This window comes from Pleurodeles waltl, chromosome 6 (genome assembly GCF_031143425.1).
Source record: "Pleurodeles waltl isolate 20211129_DDA chromosome 6, aPleWal1.hap1.20221129, whole genome shotgun sequence".
Lineage (NCBI taxonomy): Eukaryota > Metazoa > Chordata > Amphibia > Caudata > Salamandridae > Pleurodeles > Pleurodeles waltl.
In genome coordinates this window covers 1,593,835,459-1,593,851,896 of record NC_090445.1, presented here as the reverse complement: position 1 = coordinate 1,593,851,896, position 16,438 = coordinate 1,593,835,459, and the positions used below count along the sequence as shown (strand labels likewise).

General features: G+C 48.5%; 1 protein-coding gene across 1 annotated transcript in view; it reads left to right on the top strand.

Annotated features, from left to right (window-relative positions):
- LOC138302179 (olfactory protein-like) overlaps window positions 1–14,432 on the top strand; it is a 39,461-nt gene extending 25,029 nt beyond the window's left edge. Inside the window, exons 6-7 of the mRNA XM_069242527.1 lie at window positions 12,735–12,760; window positions 14,254–14,432. Coding sequence (XP_069098628.1) covers window positions 12,735–12,760 — 26 coding nt within the window. The 3' untranslated portion in view covers window positions 14,254–14,432. The remainder of the gene's footprint in view (window positions 1–12,734; window positions 12,761–14,253) is intronic.
- The last annotated feature ends 2,006 nt before the right edge of the window (window positions 14,433–16,438 follow it).

The following is a 16,438-nucleotide window of genomic DNA, read 5'->3' as shown; positions in this document are numbered from 1 at the left end:
CGGCAAGATGGCCGTCACAGCGTGAGGCTCCGGTGGACTTGGGGCTAACATTCTTAATTTCTCCTGATTCGGAGGTGCTGGAGGTGCTCCCCCCGGCCGGAGGCCTTTGCGAACGGACCGGGTCCCCCCCGGTTCGTGCATTTGCTGGCTTGCTGCCTTGAGAGCCGGTGGGGTGCTGAGTGCCCTGCCGGTGTCTGGCCAGGCCAGAGGAGGAGCGGCACGCTCGGAGCTGCTGGGCTGCCACGAAACTACTGTGGGGGCCGGGGAGGGGTTCTCCCTGCGGCCCCGTCGGCAGGAGGTGAGGGGCTGCGCTGGCTGGGGGGGCCCTTGTCAGTCTTATCGGACCATGGCCCCCGTGAGGTTGTGAGCCCGGGCTGAGCCTGGCCCGGGACCACACGGCTTCTTTGCGGCGCGTGGCTGCCTGGAGGCGCGCGCTGCGGCTACTGGGCCTTCCCGCCCTGGAGATGGCTGCGGGGCCCGGGGGTGAGTTCCCCTGCGGCCTGTCGAGTAAGGAGGAGAGGCCATCGGCGGTCTTGCTTGGCCGCGGCCCCCCTCCCCTGTGAGGTAGTGGGCCTAGATCGGGCCTAGCTTGGTGCTGCGTGGCTGCCTGGCGTCGCGTGTCGCGGCTGTGAGGCCTTTTCCGTCTTGGAGGTGGGACCGGCGGCAGAGAGGCCCGATTTGGAGGAGGTCCGCGGGGGCCCTCAGGGCATGGAACCTTTGCGGTGCGGGTCCCCTCGAGATGCAGGCTGGAGAGGGCCCACCTTCTGTGGCCTAGTGGGAAGCGGCCTTGCTTTGGACCTCGGGCAGTGGGCCCCAGCTGAGGGGGCCTGCACTTCATTGTCGCCGGCCAGATCGGGCCGGAGGGGAGCCTTGCGGGGGCCTTTCTTTTGTTCGGGCCTGCATGTGGAGGTGGTGTGTCTACTGCTGTTGTCTACTGCTGCCTATTGTAGGTGCCGGAGAGCTTCTGTTTCCTTTCTCCTTGGTACTTGTGGAGAGCTGAGGAGGAATTTGGGTTACCCCACGTGCACTTGAGAAGATGACTGTTGGTGCTGCGATTGCTGGACAATTACCTCCGGAGGAGTGCGCCTGTCGGCGGGTGTGATCTGATCAGTGCCTGGAGAATTCCCTGTGAGTTGTCGGCTGCCCTTTGCTTGCTGTGGGCCCGCCTGCCTTTGGGTACCTGGGGGAGGGTCTGGGGCCGGGCTTTCCGTGGAAGCCTCAATGGGTAAGGCGGAGCAGCGAGGGCGGTAGGCGGAAGGGAGGTGCTGCCGCGCTGCATTCTGGTGAGGTGCAGATGGAGGATGGGCCTTCTGAGGCTTCTGTCAAATCCATGTTCATGGATCTTAAGAGTAGCTTAGCCGGAATAGACGCAAAGTTGGACCATTTGGCAGAGCAGATAGACCGCATTAGGGCTTGGGTGGACGAGCATTATGCTCGGTTTGAGCAGCTGGAGTCGCGCACTTCAGAGATGGAGGATCAGCGGCACGGTGAGAGAGAGCGCGTGTTGCAGATGGAGCGAGTGCTGGAGGTCATCAGAGCCAAGAAAGAGGACTTGGAGGCGAGATCCTGGCGCAATAACGTTCGGTTGCTTGGCCTCCCTGAGACCACGGACATGGGCAGGATGGAGGATTTTGTGGAGCAAATGCTTGCTGATTTGTTTCCTGGTGAGCTTCTCGTATGCTAGTGGTGGAGCATAGGTCCCTGGGCCCCTGGCCCCCTCTTGGGACCCCGCCGCGACCTGTTATCTTTCATCTTTTGAATTATCGTGACCGCGATGCTGTGCTGCGTCTGGCTCGGGACCTCCGCACGGTGGTGTATAGAAACACTGAGCTGCAATTTTTTCTGGACTACATTCCAAGTGTGCAGGCGGCGCATAAGGCGTTCTTGTCGGTTAAGCTCTCTCCGAGTCTGACTGCAGCTTGTTTTTCGCTTATCTACCCGGCTAAGCTTCTGATACAACATGGTGGAACATTGCATTTCTTTACGGATCTGAAACTGGCGGCCAAGTTTGTCAAGACGCTTCCTCGGTGTTCTGCAGCTGAACAGTCTGGAGCTTCGGGCTCGGAGCTGGCACTCCTCAGTGACACTGATTGACTGTTCTGCAGTTGTGATGACGGCTGGCCCTGAATCATGGCGGGTGCCATATCAGTGGTGCCTCTGACTTCCTTTTCAGCGCTTCTGAATCAGTTTATCTGCTTTTTTTTATTAGCCCTTTGTACCTTCCAGCCTTCTGTTCTTCGGATGGGCTGGATGGCTAGCCTTACGACTCCTGGATGAGTCCTTTTCTTCTGATGTGGGGTTCAGATCTTCTCTGTTTGGGGAAGGGGGGGTTGTTCTGCTTCGACCCGTTTGGGGGATCCGCTTGGGTGGGGGTGGGACTGGGTCCTGATTTATTGTATTTATGATGTTAGACTTGTATTACTGTTCTGTTGTGCTGGACGGAGCTGGCTGGGGGTGGTGTTCGGATCGGTAGCGGGATGCCTGGAAATGGTTCTGGGAGGATGCTGGGGGCAATGACGACGGTTAGTTGCCTTACATGGAATGTGCGTGGTTTGAATGATCAGTGGAAAGGTGCGTCATGTCTCTGCTTACATCCAAAGGCATCGTATAGATGTGTGTCTGCTTCAGGAGACTCATCTGGTGGCACTACGCTAGAGGGGTGGCTGTTTTGCTGCGCAGGGGGCTGCAATGGCGCATGCATCGTGTGATAGTGGATCCAAATGGGCGGTATGTGCTGCTGGGTAGGACATTGCTGGACAGGCCCTGCCGGTTGGTGTCAGTGTACGGGCCAAATGTGGATGACCCTGGCTTCTTCTGCGAGGTGTGGCGTTTGGTGGGATCATTGGGCAGTGGCGCTGTGATCGGGGGGGAGATTTTAATGTGGTTCTGTATCCGGAGGGGGACCGGAAGAGTTCGACTAGGCCTAGGTATTCTGCTGCTGCTGCTGCTGCTTTGAAGAATGTGATGAGTGATGGTGCTTTGGTCGATCTATGGAGAGCTAAGCATGGAGATCTGAGGGAGGGCACATGCGTTAACTATGTCCATAATAGCTGATCTCGTCTGGATCGCTGGCTGGGGACCAGGGACGTGGAGGTGTGGACGCATTCGGTGGAGCATCTGGCCCGGACCCTTTCGGACCATTCTCAGGTGAAGCTGCAGCTGTCGATACCTGGGGCTCCGGGGGCCGCGTTTGCTTGGCGCTTGCCGCAGGGAGCTCTTTGAGATGAGGTGCTTCGTGAGGAGGTGCGGGAGCCATTTTGCTTTTCTTTGCTGAGAATCATGGGTCGGTGAACTCGGCCAGAACGCTGTGGGAGGCCTTTAAAGTGTTTATTCGGTTTGCTTCATGCCTTGTGTCGGTAATTAGCTGAGCTGGAGTCTCAGAGAGTGGAGTTGGAGGTGAAATTGGCGACGGACTGGGCTGGTAGGACGTTGGTGGCTTTGCGGGATGCGGTTTCCCCATATGAAGAGGCATCTGACCGCGGAGTGTGTTTTTTGGGGAAATATGCCAGGGGCCGGTGCTATGGGGAGGGCGACAGGGCGGGTCGTACCTTGGCAAATATGCTGCGCAAGCCTTGGATGAGCGGGTATGTCACTGAGATAGACGGGCGGGGAGGACAGCGGGTAACAGGAACGGCGGGGATTATGCAGGTCTTTGCACAATATTTTGAGGATTTGTACTCGGCCCCTCCTAAGTCGAACCTTGGTGTGGCGCAGGCTTACTTCGCTGACATCAGTCTGCTCTTGTGATGACAAGCATAGAGCCTATTTTGATGAGCCCTTCTCGATGGAGGAGGTCAAGGCAGTAATTAGTGGATTGCCTGGTGACAAGGCTCCGGGTCTTGATGGCTTGACCCCTGCCTTCTAGAAGGAGTACTCCGATATTCTGGCTCCCTACCTGTTGGAGTTCTATGCTGAGGCGTTGGAGGCGGGCTCTCTCCCCGCCTCCCTGCGGGAGGTGCTGATCGTTACAATACTTAAGCCGGGCAAGGATCCTTGCAGCTGCGATTCGTACCGCCCGCTCTCCATGATTAATGTTGTCAATAAAATCTTGGCTAAGTTGATTGCGCTTCGGTTGCAGCCATTGATGTGGCGGCTGGTGCTCCCGGATCAGTCTGGTTTTGTGCCGGGGCGTTCGACTGCGCACAATTTGTGCACATTTGTTGCGGTGTTGGGTAGCCTCACGGCGGAAGATGAGGCCGCTGCAGTGTTTTTGGATGCGACAAAGGCGTTTGATTCCCTGTCCTGGCCCTACTTATTTGCGCTGCTGGGCAGGGTAGGTATGAGTGTGCGCTTTATAGGGTTGATTCGCTTGCTCTATATGGATCCGGTTGCGAGGCTCCGGTTGAATGGATGCATCTCGGAACCCTTCCCGGTGGCCCGGGGAACTCAGCAGGGGTACCCTCTGCCCCTGCTCCTTTTCGCTATTGCGATGGAGCCCTTGGCGGCCTATTTGCAGCAACGTCACAACCATAGGGGACTGCAGTTTCGGAAGTGCCCGATTTTGATCTCTATGTACGCGGATGATATTGCGCTGTAAATGTGGGAGCCGAGTGGGAACTTGGATATTTTGCTCACTGAGGTTGTCCGCTTCGGTACCTTCTCTGGCATAGTGATGAACTGGTCTAAGTCGGTGGTGCTTCCTGTTACTAGTCGTACGGCGCGCTTCCCGTCGCGGTATCCTGTTGAGTGGGCAGAGGGCCCAGTCCATTACCTAGGCGTATGGCTCAGCTGTGATGTTGAGACCCTGTGGCTTGCCAATTATGTAGGCTGGTGGCCTGGTTGGAGGACAGGCTGGAAATGTGGCGCTCCTTGCCACTTTCGTTGATTGGGCTCATTGGCATTGCCAAGATGGTGGTTTTACCTAAATTTCTGCATCTTTTTGTTAATCTTCCGCTGGTGCTGCCCCTGAGCTTTCTGCGGAGACTTCGATCAGCTTTGGTGCAGCTGGTGTGGGCCGGCAGACAGCCCAGGAGCGCGTGGGAGAAGCTGACGCTGCTATTTGAGCTGGGTGGGCTTGCCGCCCCAGATCTGGAGTTGTATTATTACTGTGCTCAGGCCCACTTGGCGTACTTTTGGATCCGCCCGGTGCAATATTTACCTCATCTTGTGGCAGAGAGTGGTTCAGTATGGCCGGACCGGCTGCCGAGAGTGCTTGGATGTATGACTCGGACTCGCCCTATGGGTGTGAACACTGTCGCGTGTACGTCTGGGGCCTGGGCTGCTCTGTTGCGTTGGTCGGGTGGATGTGAACCTTTTGTCCCTACGATGCCGGTGTTGGAGGCTGCGGATGAGAGAATGTCCAGTGATGTGCGATTGCGGGACTTCCTTTCTGCTTCTGGGCTGTCTCTGCTGGGGGACTGGTTTGTGAATGAGCGTCTGCGGTCGCCTGAGGAGGCGCTACGTGATGGGGTTGATAATGCGCTGCAGAGGCTGTACTTGTTACGGGTGTACGCGATGATCCGGGTGCGATTTTCTGGTCTTCCGACTATGCCTCAATCTTGTCAGGCGCTTGAGCTGCTTTGGCGCGTGCAGTCCCTGGGTCAGCTTATCACCAAACTGTATAGATGCGCGCAGAAGCAGCGACGGGTAGTGGTGGAGGCTGCGAGAGTCAAATGGGAGAGAGATGCTGGGGAGGAGATCACTGATGCTATGTGGGGAAGCTGCTGTGTGCACAAGAGAGCACTGTCGCCCAATTATAGACTGCGGCTCATACACTTCAAATTCTTACACCGCTTGTATTATACACCCCTCAGTCTACGGGCTATGGGGTTGCGTGATGATGCGCGTTGCGAATGATGCTTTGCCCCGGATGCTGATTTTCTGCATTTGGCGTGGACTTGTGAGGCGGTACGGGTCTGTAGGAAGTTGGCTCTGTATGTACTATTTCAAAGTAAGAAATAGCATGCACAGAGTCCAAGGGTTCCCCTTAGAGGTAAGATAGTGGCAAAAAGAGGTAATTCTAATGCTCTATTTTGTGGTAGTGTGGTCGAGCAGTAGGCTTATCAGAGGGTAGTGTTAAGCATTTGTTGTACATACACACAGGCAATAAATGAGGAACTGTAGGAAGTTGGCTCTGTATGTACTATTTCAAAGTAAGAAATAGCGAGCACAGAGTCTAAGGGTTCCCCTTAGAGGTAAGATAGTGGCAAAAAGAAATAATTCTAATGCTCTATTTTGTGGTTGTGTGGTCGAGCAGTAGGCTTATCACAGGGTAGTGTTAAGCATTTGTTGTACACACACAGGCAATAAATGAGGAACACACACTTAAGGACAATTCCAGGCCAATACGTTTTTATATAGTAAAATATATTTTCTTAGTTTATTTTAAGAACCACAGGTTCATGATTTACAATCAATACTTCAAATGAAAGGTACTTTACTTAGGTATCGTAGGAACTTTGAATCAGCAAAATAGCACATACAGTTTTGGCAAAAATGGCAATAAGCTATTTTAAAACTAGACAGTGCAAATTTCAACTGTTCCTGGTGGAGGAAAGTATTTGTTAGTTTTGCAGGTAAGTAAACCTCCTACAGGGTTCAAAGTTGGGTCCAAGGTAGGCCACCGTTGGGGGTTCAGAGCAACCCCAAAGTTACCCCACCAGCAGCTCAGGGCCGGTCAGGTGCAGAGGTCAAAGTGGTGCCCAAAACGCTTAGGCTTCAATGGAGAAGGGGGTGCCCCGGTTCCAGTCTGCCAGCAGGTAAGTACCCGTGAATTCTGAGGGCAGACCAGGGGGGTTTTGTAGGGCACCGGGGGGGGCACAAATCAGCACAGAAAGTACACCCTCAGTGGCACGGGGGCGGATGGGTGCAGTGTGCACACAGGCGTCGGGTTCGCAATAGGTTTCAATGGGAGACCCTGGGGTCTCTTCAGCGAAGCAGGCAGGCAAGGGGGGGGCTGCTCTGGGTAGCCACCGCAAGGGAGAGGGACACCTGGGGGTCGCTTCTGCACTGGAGGTCGGATCCTTCAGGTCCTGGGGCTGCGGTGCAGTGTCTTTACCAGGCGTCGGGTTCTTTAAAGCAGGCAGTCGCGGTCAGGGGGAGCCTCTGGATTCCGTCTGCAGGCGTCGCTGGGGGGGACTCAGGGGGGTCAACTCTGGCTACTCACAGGGTCATGGTTGCCGGGGAGTCCTCCCTGTAGTGTTGGTTCTCCACAGGTCGAGCCGGGGCGTCGGGTGCAGAGTGGAAAGTCTCACGCTTCCGGCGGGAAACGTGTGGTCTTTAAAAGTTGCTTCTTTGTTGCAAAGTCGCAGTTTCTTTGATGCAGGGCCGCTGTCCTCAGGAGTTCTTGGTCCTTTTAGATGCAGGTTAGTCCTCTGAGGCTTCAGAGGTCGCTGGACCCTGGGGGACGCGTCGCTGTTGCAGTTTTTCTCGAAGTGGGGAGGCAGGCCGGTAGGGCTGGGTCCAAAGCAGTTGGTGTCTCCATCTTCTCTGCAGGGCTTCAGGTCAGCAGTCCTTCTTCATCTTCAGGTTGCAGGAATCTAGTTTCCTAGTTTCTTGGGAGCCCCTAAATACTCAATTTAGGGGTGTGTTTAGGTCTGGGAGGGCAGTAGCCAATGGCTACTGTCCTTGAGGGTGGCTACACCCTCTTTGTGCCTCCTCCCTGAGGGGAGGGGGCACATCCCTCATCCTATCGGGGGAATCCTCCAAAATCAAGATGGAGGATTTCTAAAGGCAGGGGTCACCTCAGCTCAGGACACCTTAGGGGATGTCCTGACTGGTGGGTGACTCCTCCTTGTTTTTCTCATTATCTCCCCTGGACTTGCCGCCAAAAGTGGGGGCTGTGTCCAGGGGGGCTGGCGTCTCCACTAGCTGGAGTGCCCTGGGGCATTGTAACATGAAGCCTGAGCCTTTGAGGCTCACTGCTAGGTGTTACAGTTCCTGCAGGGGGGAGGTGTGAAGTACCTCCACCCAGAGCAGGCTTTTGTTTCTTTCCTCAGAGAGCACAAAGGCCCTCACCACATGGGGTCAGAAACTCGTCTCTCAGCAGCAGGCTGGCACAGACCAGTCAGTCCTGCACTGAACAATTGGGTAAAATACCGGGGGCATCTCTAAGATGCCCTCTGTGTGTATTTTTTTTATAAATCCAACACATCAGAGTGGGTTTATTATTCTGAGAAGCTTGATACCAAACTTCCCAGTATTCAGTGTAGCCATTATGGAGCTGTGGAGTTCATTTTTGACAAACTCTCAGACCATATACTTAATATGGCCACACTGTACTTACAATGTCTAAGAATAGACTTAGACACTGTAGGGGCATATTGCTCATGCAGCTATGCCCTTACCTGTGGTATAGTGCACCCTGCCTTAGGGCTGTAAGGCCTGCTAGAGGGGTGACATACCTATGCCACAGGCAGTATTTTGTGAGCATGGCATCCTGAGGTGGATGCCATGTCAACTTTGCCTTTTTCTCCCCACCAACACACACAATCTGCAATGGTAGTGTACATGTGTTAGGTGAGGGGTCCCTTTTAGTGGCACAACATATGCTGCAGCCCTTGGGGACCCTCCCTGGTCACAGGGCCCTTGGTACCACGGGTACCTTTTACAAGGGACTTATCGGTGTGCCAGGGGTGTGCCAATTGTGGGAACAATGGTACATTTTAGGTGAAAGAACACTGGTGCTGGGGCCTGGTTAGCAGGGTCCCAGCACACTTCTCAGTCAAGTCAGCATCAGTATCAGGCAAAAAGTGGGGGGTAACTGCAACAGGGAGCAATTTCCTTACAGCATCTTTTGGGGTGAAGTGATGCGTGCGATAACTGGCATGACTGGCTTGGATCTGCCTTTCTCTCCTGTGGTGGCGTTGCTGGGCCTGCAGGATGGGGTGCGGTCGGAGTGGAGACGTCTTGTGGGTTTGTTGCTCTTGTTGGAGAAGAGAAGAGTGGCGGTCTGCTGGGGGAGGGGCAGGGCTCCGCAGAAGGATGATTGTCTGCGGGATGCGGCATTCTGTCAGGAGCAGCTGTCCATCTTCTGGGAGTTGGCCCCGGCGCTTTCTCACCCTAGAGACATCTGGGCGCCTTTTTGCTCCTTTATGGAATCCACTGGTTAAAATTGAGAGAATCCTTGCGATGGGTGTGAGGTTACGTGCAGATCTGTTTGGATCGAATATTGCCCCCGCATGTGTGGACAATGATGCTTGTTGGACGTTCCTGCTGTGTGGATCTGTTCGCCCGCCTCCGTCCTTCTCATGTTATGATTGTTATTGGTTCATGCCCCAAGTACTTCTATATTTAGATTCCCCATGGGGGGTGCTTTCTGCAGCTCCTATCTGCATGTATATGGGATGGTAGTTAAATCTAGGGCTTCGACCCTGCTGAGTACATTGTTCTCATGGACTCTGCCTTGTTATCCCGGCTTGTCTTGTGCACACACTTATGGATCCCTTGCGGTCTATTTGGAGTTCTCTGGGCTGTTGTTGTTGGTATTATGCAAATTTGTATAAATAAATAAATAAAAAACATATAGCGCAAAATGACAGATTTTTGTTTCATGTAATTATCTGCAATTTCACATGAGTGTTCAATACTTTTGCATAATTACAGAAAAGCAAATAAGGTGAATTTTGCACAGCCCTACTAATTACTCAGTCACCAAAACATTACGCCTCACTCCCATAATTTGTTTTCCTATACCCTGATACCATTTTAGTTTGCACTTTAAATCCTCATTAATACAATAATTAGCATTCTTAATTGAGAACAACAAGGAGCTATTTCCTATATATCAATGGTAGAAGCATGGCTCTATGTTACCAGTGAACTAATTTTAATTCCACAATTACGGCTTGCACCATTGTCATTATGAAAAGACAACATAGATTTAAGGCAGCATTCCTCTAGTAGATCCCAAGGCCTTTTCCCATTGATACAGGAGACTTCTGATTATATAAAACCTGAGATTTAACAACCACGTCATGTACCTTTAAAAGATTTGTCAATGAAGATCTACCAAAGTGTTTGGTAAACTTCTTAAGTACAGCCATTGTTGAAACAGAATAAATCCTAACCTGTTCAGCACGAGAATTGCATATGGAAATTTCTGAAAGTTCATACCTATATATCTCATATACTTTTTATGTTTAGATGTACCATTAAAATGGCTTATCTTTAGACCAAAATGCAAAGATTTTAGTTTTTTTCCATATTTATTTTTTATGGTTGGACTCATTTTCAGAGATAACAATATAGGCTTTGAAAGGGTCTGAAATAATCTGCTGTGAAAAAGACAAATAAATTAGGAGCCAATACACAGCCTTGTCTTAACCCATTTTCAATGGACTATTTCCCGAGAGCGAACCTCCTATATCGGTTTCTACCCTTTCCAAATTAGACCTATGTATCGGTTTTAGAATGTACAAAAGAACCTCAAGCTGGGACAAGGGCACTAAAGAGCAGATCTTCATGCAGCTTATATTGCTTCCTGCAGGGCTATGTGTCATTAAAATGCGAAAACTTACTGTGCTCTAATAGTTTGTTTAGCAGTAAGTGGAGTTGTAAGTGGAGCTGTTGTTGTGACCCAGGCACCATTGGTGACTCCTTTGCCGATAATCTGTAGATCCCAGTTACACAAGTCATACCTTAGTGTGTGGATGGGGCTCCACAAGTGCCTGCTCCAGCCTATGCTCTGCTACCCTAGATTTTGCATGTTGTCCCCATGCTTGGCATCCTTTGTTCCTACTCGAACGGGCCTTTTAGTGTGGGTGCTTGGTCTGCTCCCTTTCTGCAGCTATGAAGGCAGATTCGTAAGGCTCACCTGTTCAACTCCATACCTCTCAGGTCTCCTCAGCGGGATGGTATTAGAAGTCACCACACCGACTGTCCCTACATTGTAGCCACCCATATCGTCATCAGAACATTGTGGGACATTAAATCTTCTGGAGGGTGGAAACATCACCCCTATTTATTTTTTTAAACAGAACTTCATTTACCTAAGTAGCCCTCCCCTTATTTCATCATCAATTACCCCTTATGTAGAGCTTATGTGTCTTACTTCCTTTTAACCATGTAACATCCTACAATATAATTCTCCATGATGTAATAGTGGAGTACAATTATTTGCCTCCTCACTTACAAACAACCAATACATCTATATTTCATAGATTATAAAGCTCCTTTTGACATGCTGGACTGGGAGAATCTATGGCACAAACTAGCTAAATGGAATATTCCATCCAGACTCCTAAGGGCAATACAAATGCTCCACAACAACATGTGCGTCCGGGTAAAATTGAGGCACAGCTCTCACCCATTGAGAGTTATAAAAACAATGCAGGGTGTAAAGCAGGGCTGCATGCTTGCACCCACCTTTTTAATGTGCTCCTCTCTGATTTTTCATCAGCACCAAATAAGATCAACAGCCATGCCACACAAGTGGGAGGAATCATACTTTCCAACTTACATTATGCTGATGATTTGGTGCTAATCAGTAGAAATAAAGGGGGGTTTATGAAAACTTTTGGCTGTAGCTCTAGCTTATTTTGAGTGTAATGGGATGAAAATCAACACAAAAAAGAGCAAAAACTAACCATAAACAAAAAAGGGTTGAAACATCATACTTGGCATCTCGGTGGAGATATGCTAGAGTCCGTCAACGAGTATATATACCTATGGGTATTCAATGCCAATGTCAATGGTTTTTCAATGCCAATGGAAGGTTTAGCAACAAACTGGAAGATATCAAAAGGAGGGCTACACTCTCACAGCAGATTTGGGAACTTTGTATCGACAACTGAAGAGCCCACCTCCAACACTGTCTTTACAAGTCACCCAAACAAAGATCTCTCCCACTCAGATTTATGGAGGTGAGGTGGAACAGTATCACTATGGATAAAACAATAACTAAGATTTATAGTATCATCTGTAAACTAACAACATACACGTCTCTTGCCCAGATTACAATGAAATTTGGTCTTTTTAAGCAATACCTGGCTCAGCAGGCAGCCTTTGTGAACTGCTGCCACAACCTTGAACTAGCAAGCGTGGAAAGGCAGGGCCTGATCACCAGCATGATTAACTAAAAGAAATAAGCAGTGTTTGTTGATTTGCGATTAACTCCTGCTCTGCATGATCCCTTTTATGCGTAACCTCACTGATGCAGTTTAAAAACCACTTGCATGATTAGCGCTTGGAGGACACTAGGCACTAAAGCACTTTTTCTATTGAGATTAACTCTCACTTTGAAGGGCTCTCTTTTGATTAATGTCACTTTATACTAAAGATTATTGTCTATTGAACTCGAAAGCGATCTAGTCAGACCCAAAAATGATCCGCTATTGAATCCTGGGCTGCCTGTAGTGCTCGCATCACGAAGGAGCTGGACACAACTGCACGTTACTGGTTCCACAATGCGTACTGGCATTGCTATGTTTATAAAGGTATTATGGCCCAGCTTATATGTCTTTGCATTACTTGTATTTCTTGAAAAGAAAATCCTGTAAAGATTTTATCAGTGATCATTGTGGGGTGATATGTGTTTTATATGTTTTACAGAGGTTTTTATTGATCAAGCAAATAAATAATTATTATTCTATGGGTAACTTGCAACACATTACCACACATGCTTCATGTTCGCACCCTCCCTCACAGCCATGCTCAGGAGACTCTTCTCAGTCTCACCCCCTGCACACAGAGCATCCTCTTGGAAGAAATATCCCAGGTACAAACTATGTGTTTGAAAAGTGGAGAGGGTGATAGAGACAGAACACTCCTAACGCTGCTGCTCTTTTTTCTTTCAGTGGACTGTGTCCCTGGAGAGTTTTAGGTAAGTTCATGCTACATGGCAGGTGGCGCTATACTGGATTGCACCTACGAAGCACAAGTGAATAGAAACAGGACACCCAAAGCTCAGGCATTTGTTCTGATTCTTAACAAACTAGCAATGATGTATGTAATTGACATTAAAAATTATAGCAGGCATTGATAACAAAGAACTAGCATGTTTAATCAGGACTGATGGTTAGACAGAACTGGCACTGGTAGATGCAACTGTAACAAGTAATGCCCTCTCTTTGACAGTAACAGCTGGGTAAGTAAATTTATTTAAAGGTATGAACTATAAGCAAGAATAAACAGATCCGTTATGGGTGGGCTCAGTTGCAATGATCATGCAGAAATGGCACAGGTGGGCAGAATTCCCAGAGGCAGAACTGAAAGGTGTGTAGAATTGGTGTAAGTAAAAAATGGTCCGGGTAGGAAGTGCTGGCATAGGTGTTCCCCTGGGTAGGCAGAATTGCCAGGAAAGGGCAGGAATGTAATACGCATATGTGAAATGGGTGAAAGACTTTCCAATTTAAGGACTCTGGTGCCAACATGGCATTGGAACTGGTAGGATTTCCTCTGAATTAAGGCAGAGGTTTCTGGCATGGATTGTGCCTGAACATGAGCACCAGCATACATGACACTACAAAGTAGCAACACAAGGGCAGAGCTGCTGAGTGGAGAAAGGACATGCAAGAATGAATCAATGCAAGTTGAATAGTGCACGCCTAGAACTTTAGCACCCACAGCACCTCTCATGCACCTCCGTCCTGACCTGCAACCCCCACTATTATGAGATCTGGATTTAACAGCCTAAGCGTAACTTCCATGACATTGCTTGGAGACGGGTCCATTTGCCAGTGTACTTGATTTTAAACTCTTGCTGAACTGCTGTGGAGAATAGGTCGGTTCAGTCCATTCGCCTCTCAGAACTGCCAGTTGGTGTCCTCAATCTCTTTTAGTCTGTTGAAACCGGAAAAGGTCCTCTTTGCCTTTTGCTGTTTGTAAGCTAATGCCAAACAACCATTGGCAAGGCCACTTGTTCCAGCCTGCATTTTGAGTCCATACCAGAATATTAAAACACACAGCTACAATAGAAAAAAATACAATTGTTGCTTTCTGTATATGGTGCATATATGAGAGAACGAGTTTAATGTGAGACGTTAGTGTACTTTTGAGATGAAAAATAGTCCCTCCTGTTTGCAATCTAAGCACTCATAAGTGGTGTAATGATACACCAAACAGGCAATAGCATGGGAGTGAGACAGAAATAATCCTCTTGAAGGAGTCTAGATATATTTTAAAGAATTGGAAACAAAGGTCTGCAGACGCCTGCACTGTCAAGGTAGAACTAAATGCCTGCATGCTGGAATTAGATTCGCTAGAAACCATTTCTAATCATATTACATGAATCTCTCCAGCAAATTCACTGAGACACATTGAGATGAGGGGCTTAGCTATGCACATTGCACTAATAACAACGTATTTCTCTTGCAGAGGATATACAAGAGCCAAGACCTTCATCCGCTGAAATGAGTCATCTAGTGTCCACAAAGGCCCTTTCCAAAACACCTTGCTTGCTTTTCCTGATGCTGATAACGTCCAGTATGCACACTTTATTTTAGCATATTTCCTGACGGATATGTCTGCTCTGTGCTCACAATAAATGCATTAAAATCAAATGTGCTACTCTGTGTGTGATTCAAAAAATTAATGAGTAGTCCTAAATTGCAGCCATGAATTAAGGCACAATAGAAAACATCTCAGATAGATACAGCGGACTGACAGACAAACAAACATTGCTGGAGCTGTGAAATACTCAGTTTTCTTCCTAAGTATCACTCTCAACTCAGCACTGCTGAGTCTCCCTGATCCATGTGTGACCAGTTGCTCCAGTTCTGGCTGTTTCTTTTATTTCAGGGACATGTAGTATTGTTTATTACATTGTAAAACTGCACATTCCAAAATGCAAAGAAAAAACTTGCACAGGAGAAGCTCATCATGCGTAGACATGGGAAACTTGGTAGCTATATCAACTGTAAAATGCTCTCTTTTCCTCCTGCCCTTTATGAGAGAAAATACATCTCAGCTCCAGTGATTTATCAAAAGCATAAGGCAAAGCGTGAGAAAGAATAATCATTATTCTTATTATCATGCTGAGGAATTCAGAAGGCACCCTGTGTGATTATTCCGAGGTAGGGAGCCAATGTGCAGTTTTCCAAAAAGCAGACAAGTGGAGTGGGCAATCCTGAGAAGACAGTGATGTGTCCTATCTTAAAAAATGAAACAAGCAGGGACGGCATTGGCTTAAATCAGATGCACAAGGGTGAGGGGAGCAGAGGGCCGCTTTTTAAATGAGGTCTTCTGTCCACTGCAGCACATAAGAAGGATCTGACTGCTTTGCTGTAACTACAAATGAACTAAATAAAGAAGCATGATTGTGCTTTCCTTCCACGGGCCAGCATACCACAAAACAGATGGCTGCAGCTTTTCACCCCAAAAGCAGTTTGGAATAAATGGCTCTCTTAGGGTAAACTCTGCTATTCCAAGAAAAAAAAAAAACGTTTTCAAATTTTGCAGAATATATATAAACACAGAAAACAAATAAATAAGTAAAATAGCTTTAAAAAGACAAAACATGCTGCAAAGAGAGAGAAAAGTGATAGTTTTAGGAAGCCTTGCCGATGCACACAGAAATAAAGCTGTACAGAGAATACAGAAACACAGAAAGCAAATAAATAATTCCATACAGAAATTAAATAAAGAAGACCGCAAATAGAAAGGAAAGATATTTTTAAAAATAGCTATAAATAGCCAACGCACACTACCTTGAAGTTGCAAACAGAAAGCAAAATAACAAGAGGTTTGCTTTACAGGTGGCACACAAATAAGGTTAGGCTTGCAGAAACACTTGCAGAAAGCAAAGAAAAAAGTGCCTGAAAGACGAACCTACAAGCAAAAAGTGTAAGGCTATAAGTAATTGGGTCCTGCTCCATGGGAAGGAACAACACACGAAAAGGAGGTACATTTACAAGAGAAGGAGCACATACAAGCAAGCATTTACAAATGACACTTGGAATACCAAATTAAAAGGAATGGGTGTGCTATAAGTGTATACAACATGTCTCAAAGAGACAGCACATGTGCTGTCTAAGAGAGACTTAAAAATAGGCCCCTTGAGCCAACGGTGGTTGTAAAACGCAGCCATATTTTGGGTGCTGTGAGCCCATTACATCCACAGGCCTGAATTTCACTTTACCTGTTGTAATAATTGTAGCTACTGGTCTCCAATTTCCTTACTGTATCAGTCTTTTCCTTTCTTCTCTTTAACTCCATCCCTTTCTCATGCCCATCCTTCTTTCATACACCCTCCTCTCTCTCCCGTCCTCTGTCTCTCTTTCTTTCCTTTTTCTCACTCTTACTTACTGCCTTCCTTCCATTCTCTCATCTAGCTCCCTTTAAAACGTGTCCTCTCTCCCTCTTCCCCTTTCATCTCTCCTTCAATGCACCCTTATCCTCCCTCCTATCTGCGTTCCATCCTTCGGTCCCACAACATCTTCTTAATCTACCTGTTTTATCTCCTTCCTCTCTTACTCTCACAACTTTATCTCGTCATCACTTCACCTTCTTCCATCCTTTCTTCTCTTAATTTCTTCTTTCCCTGATATCCTGACTTCTGCCC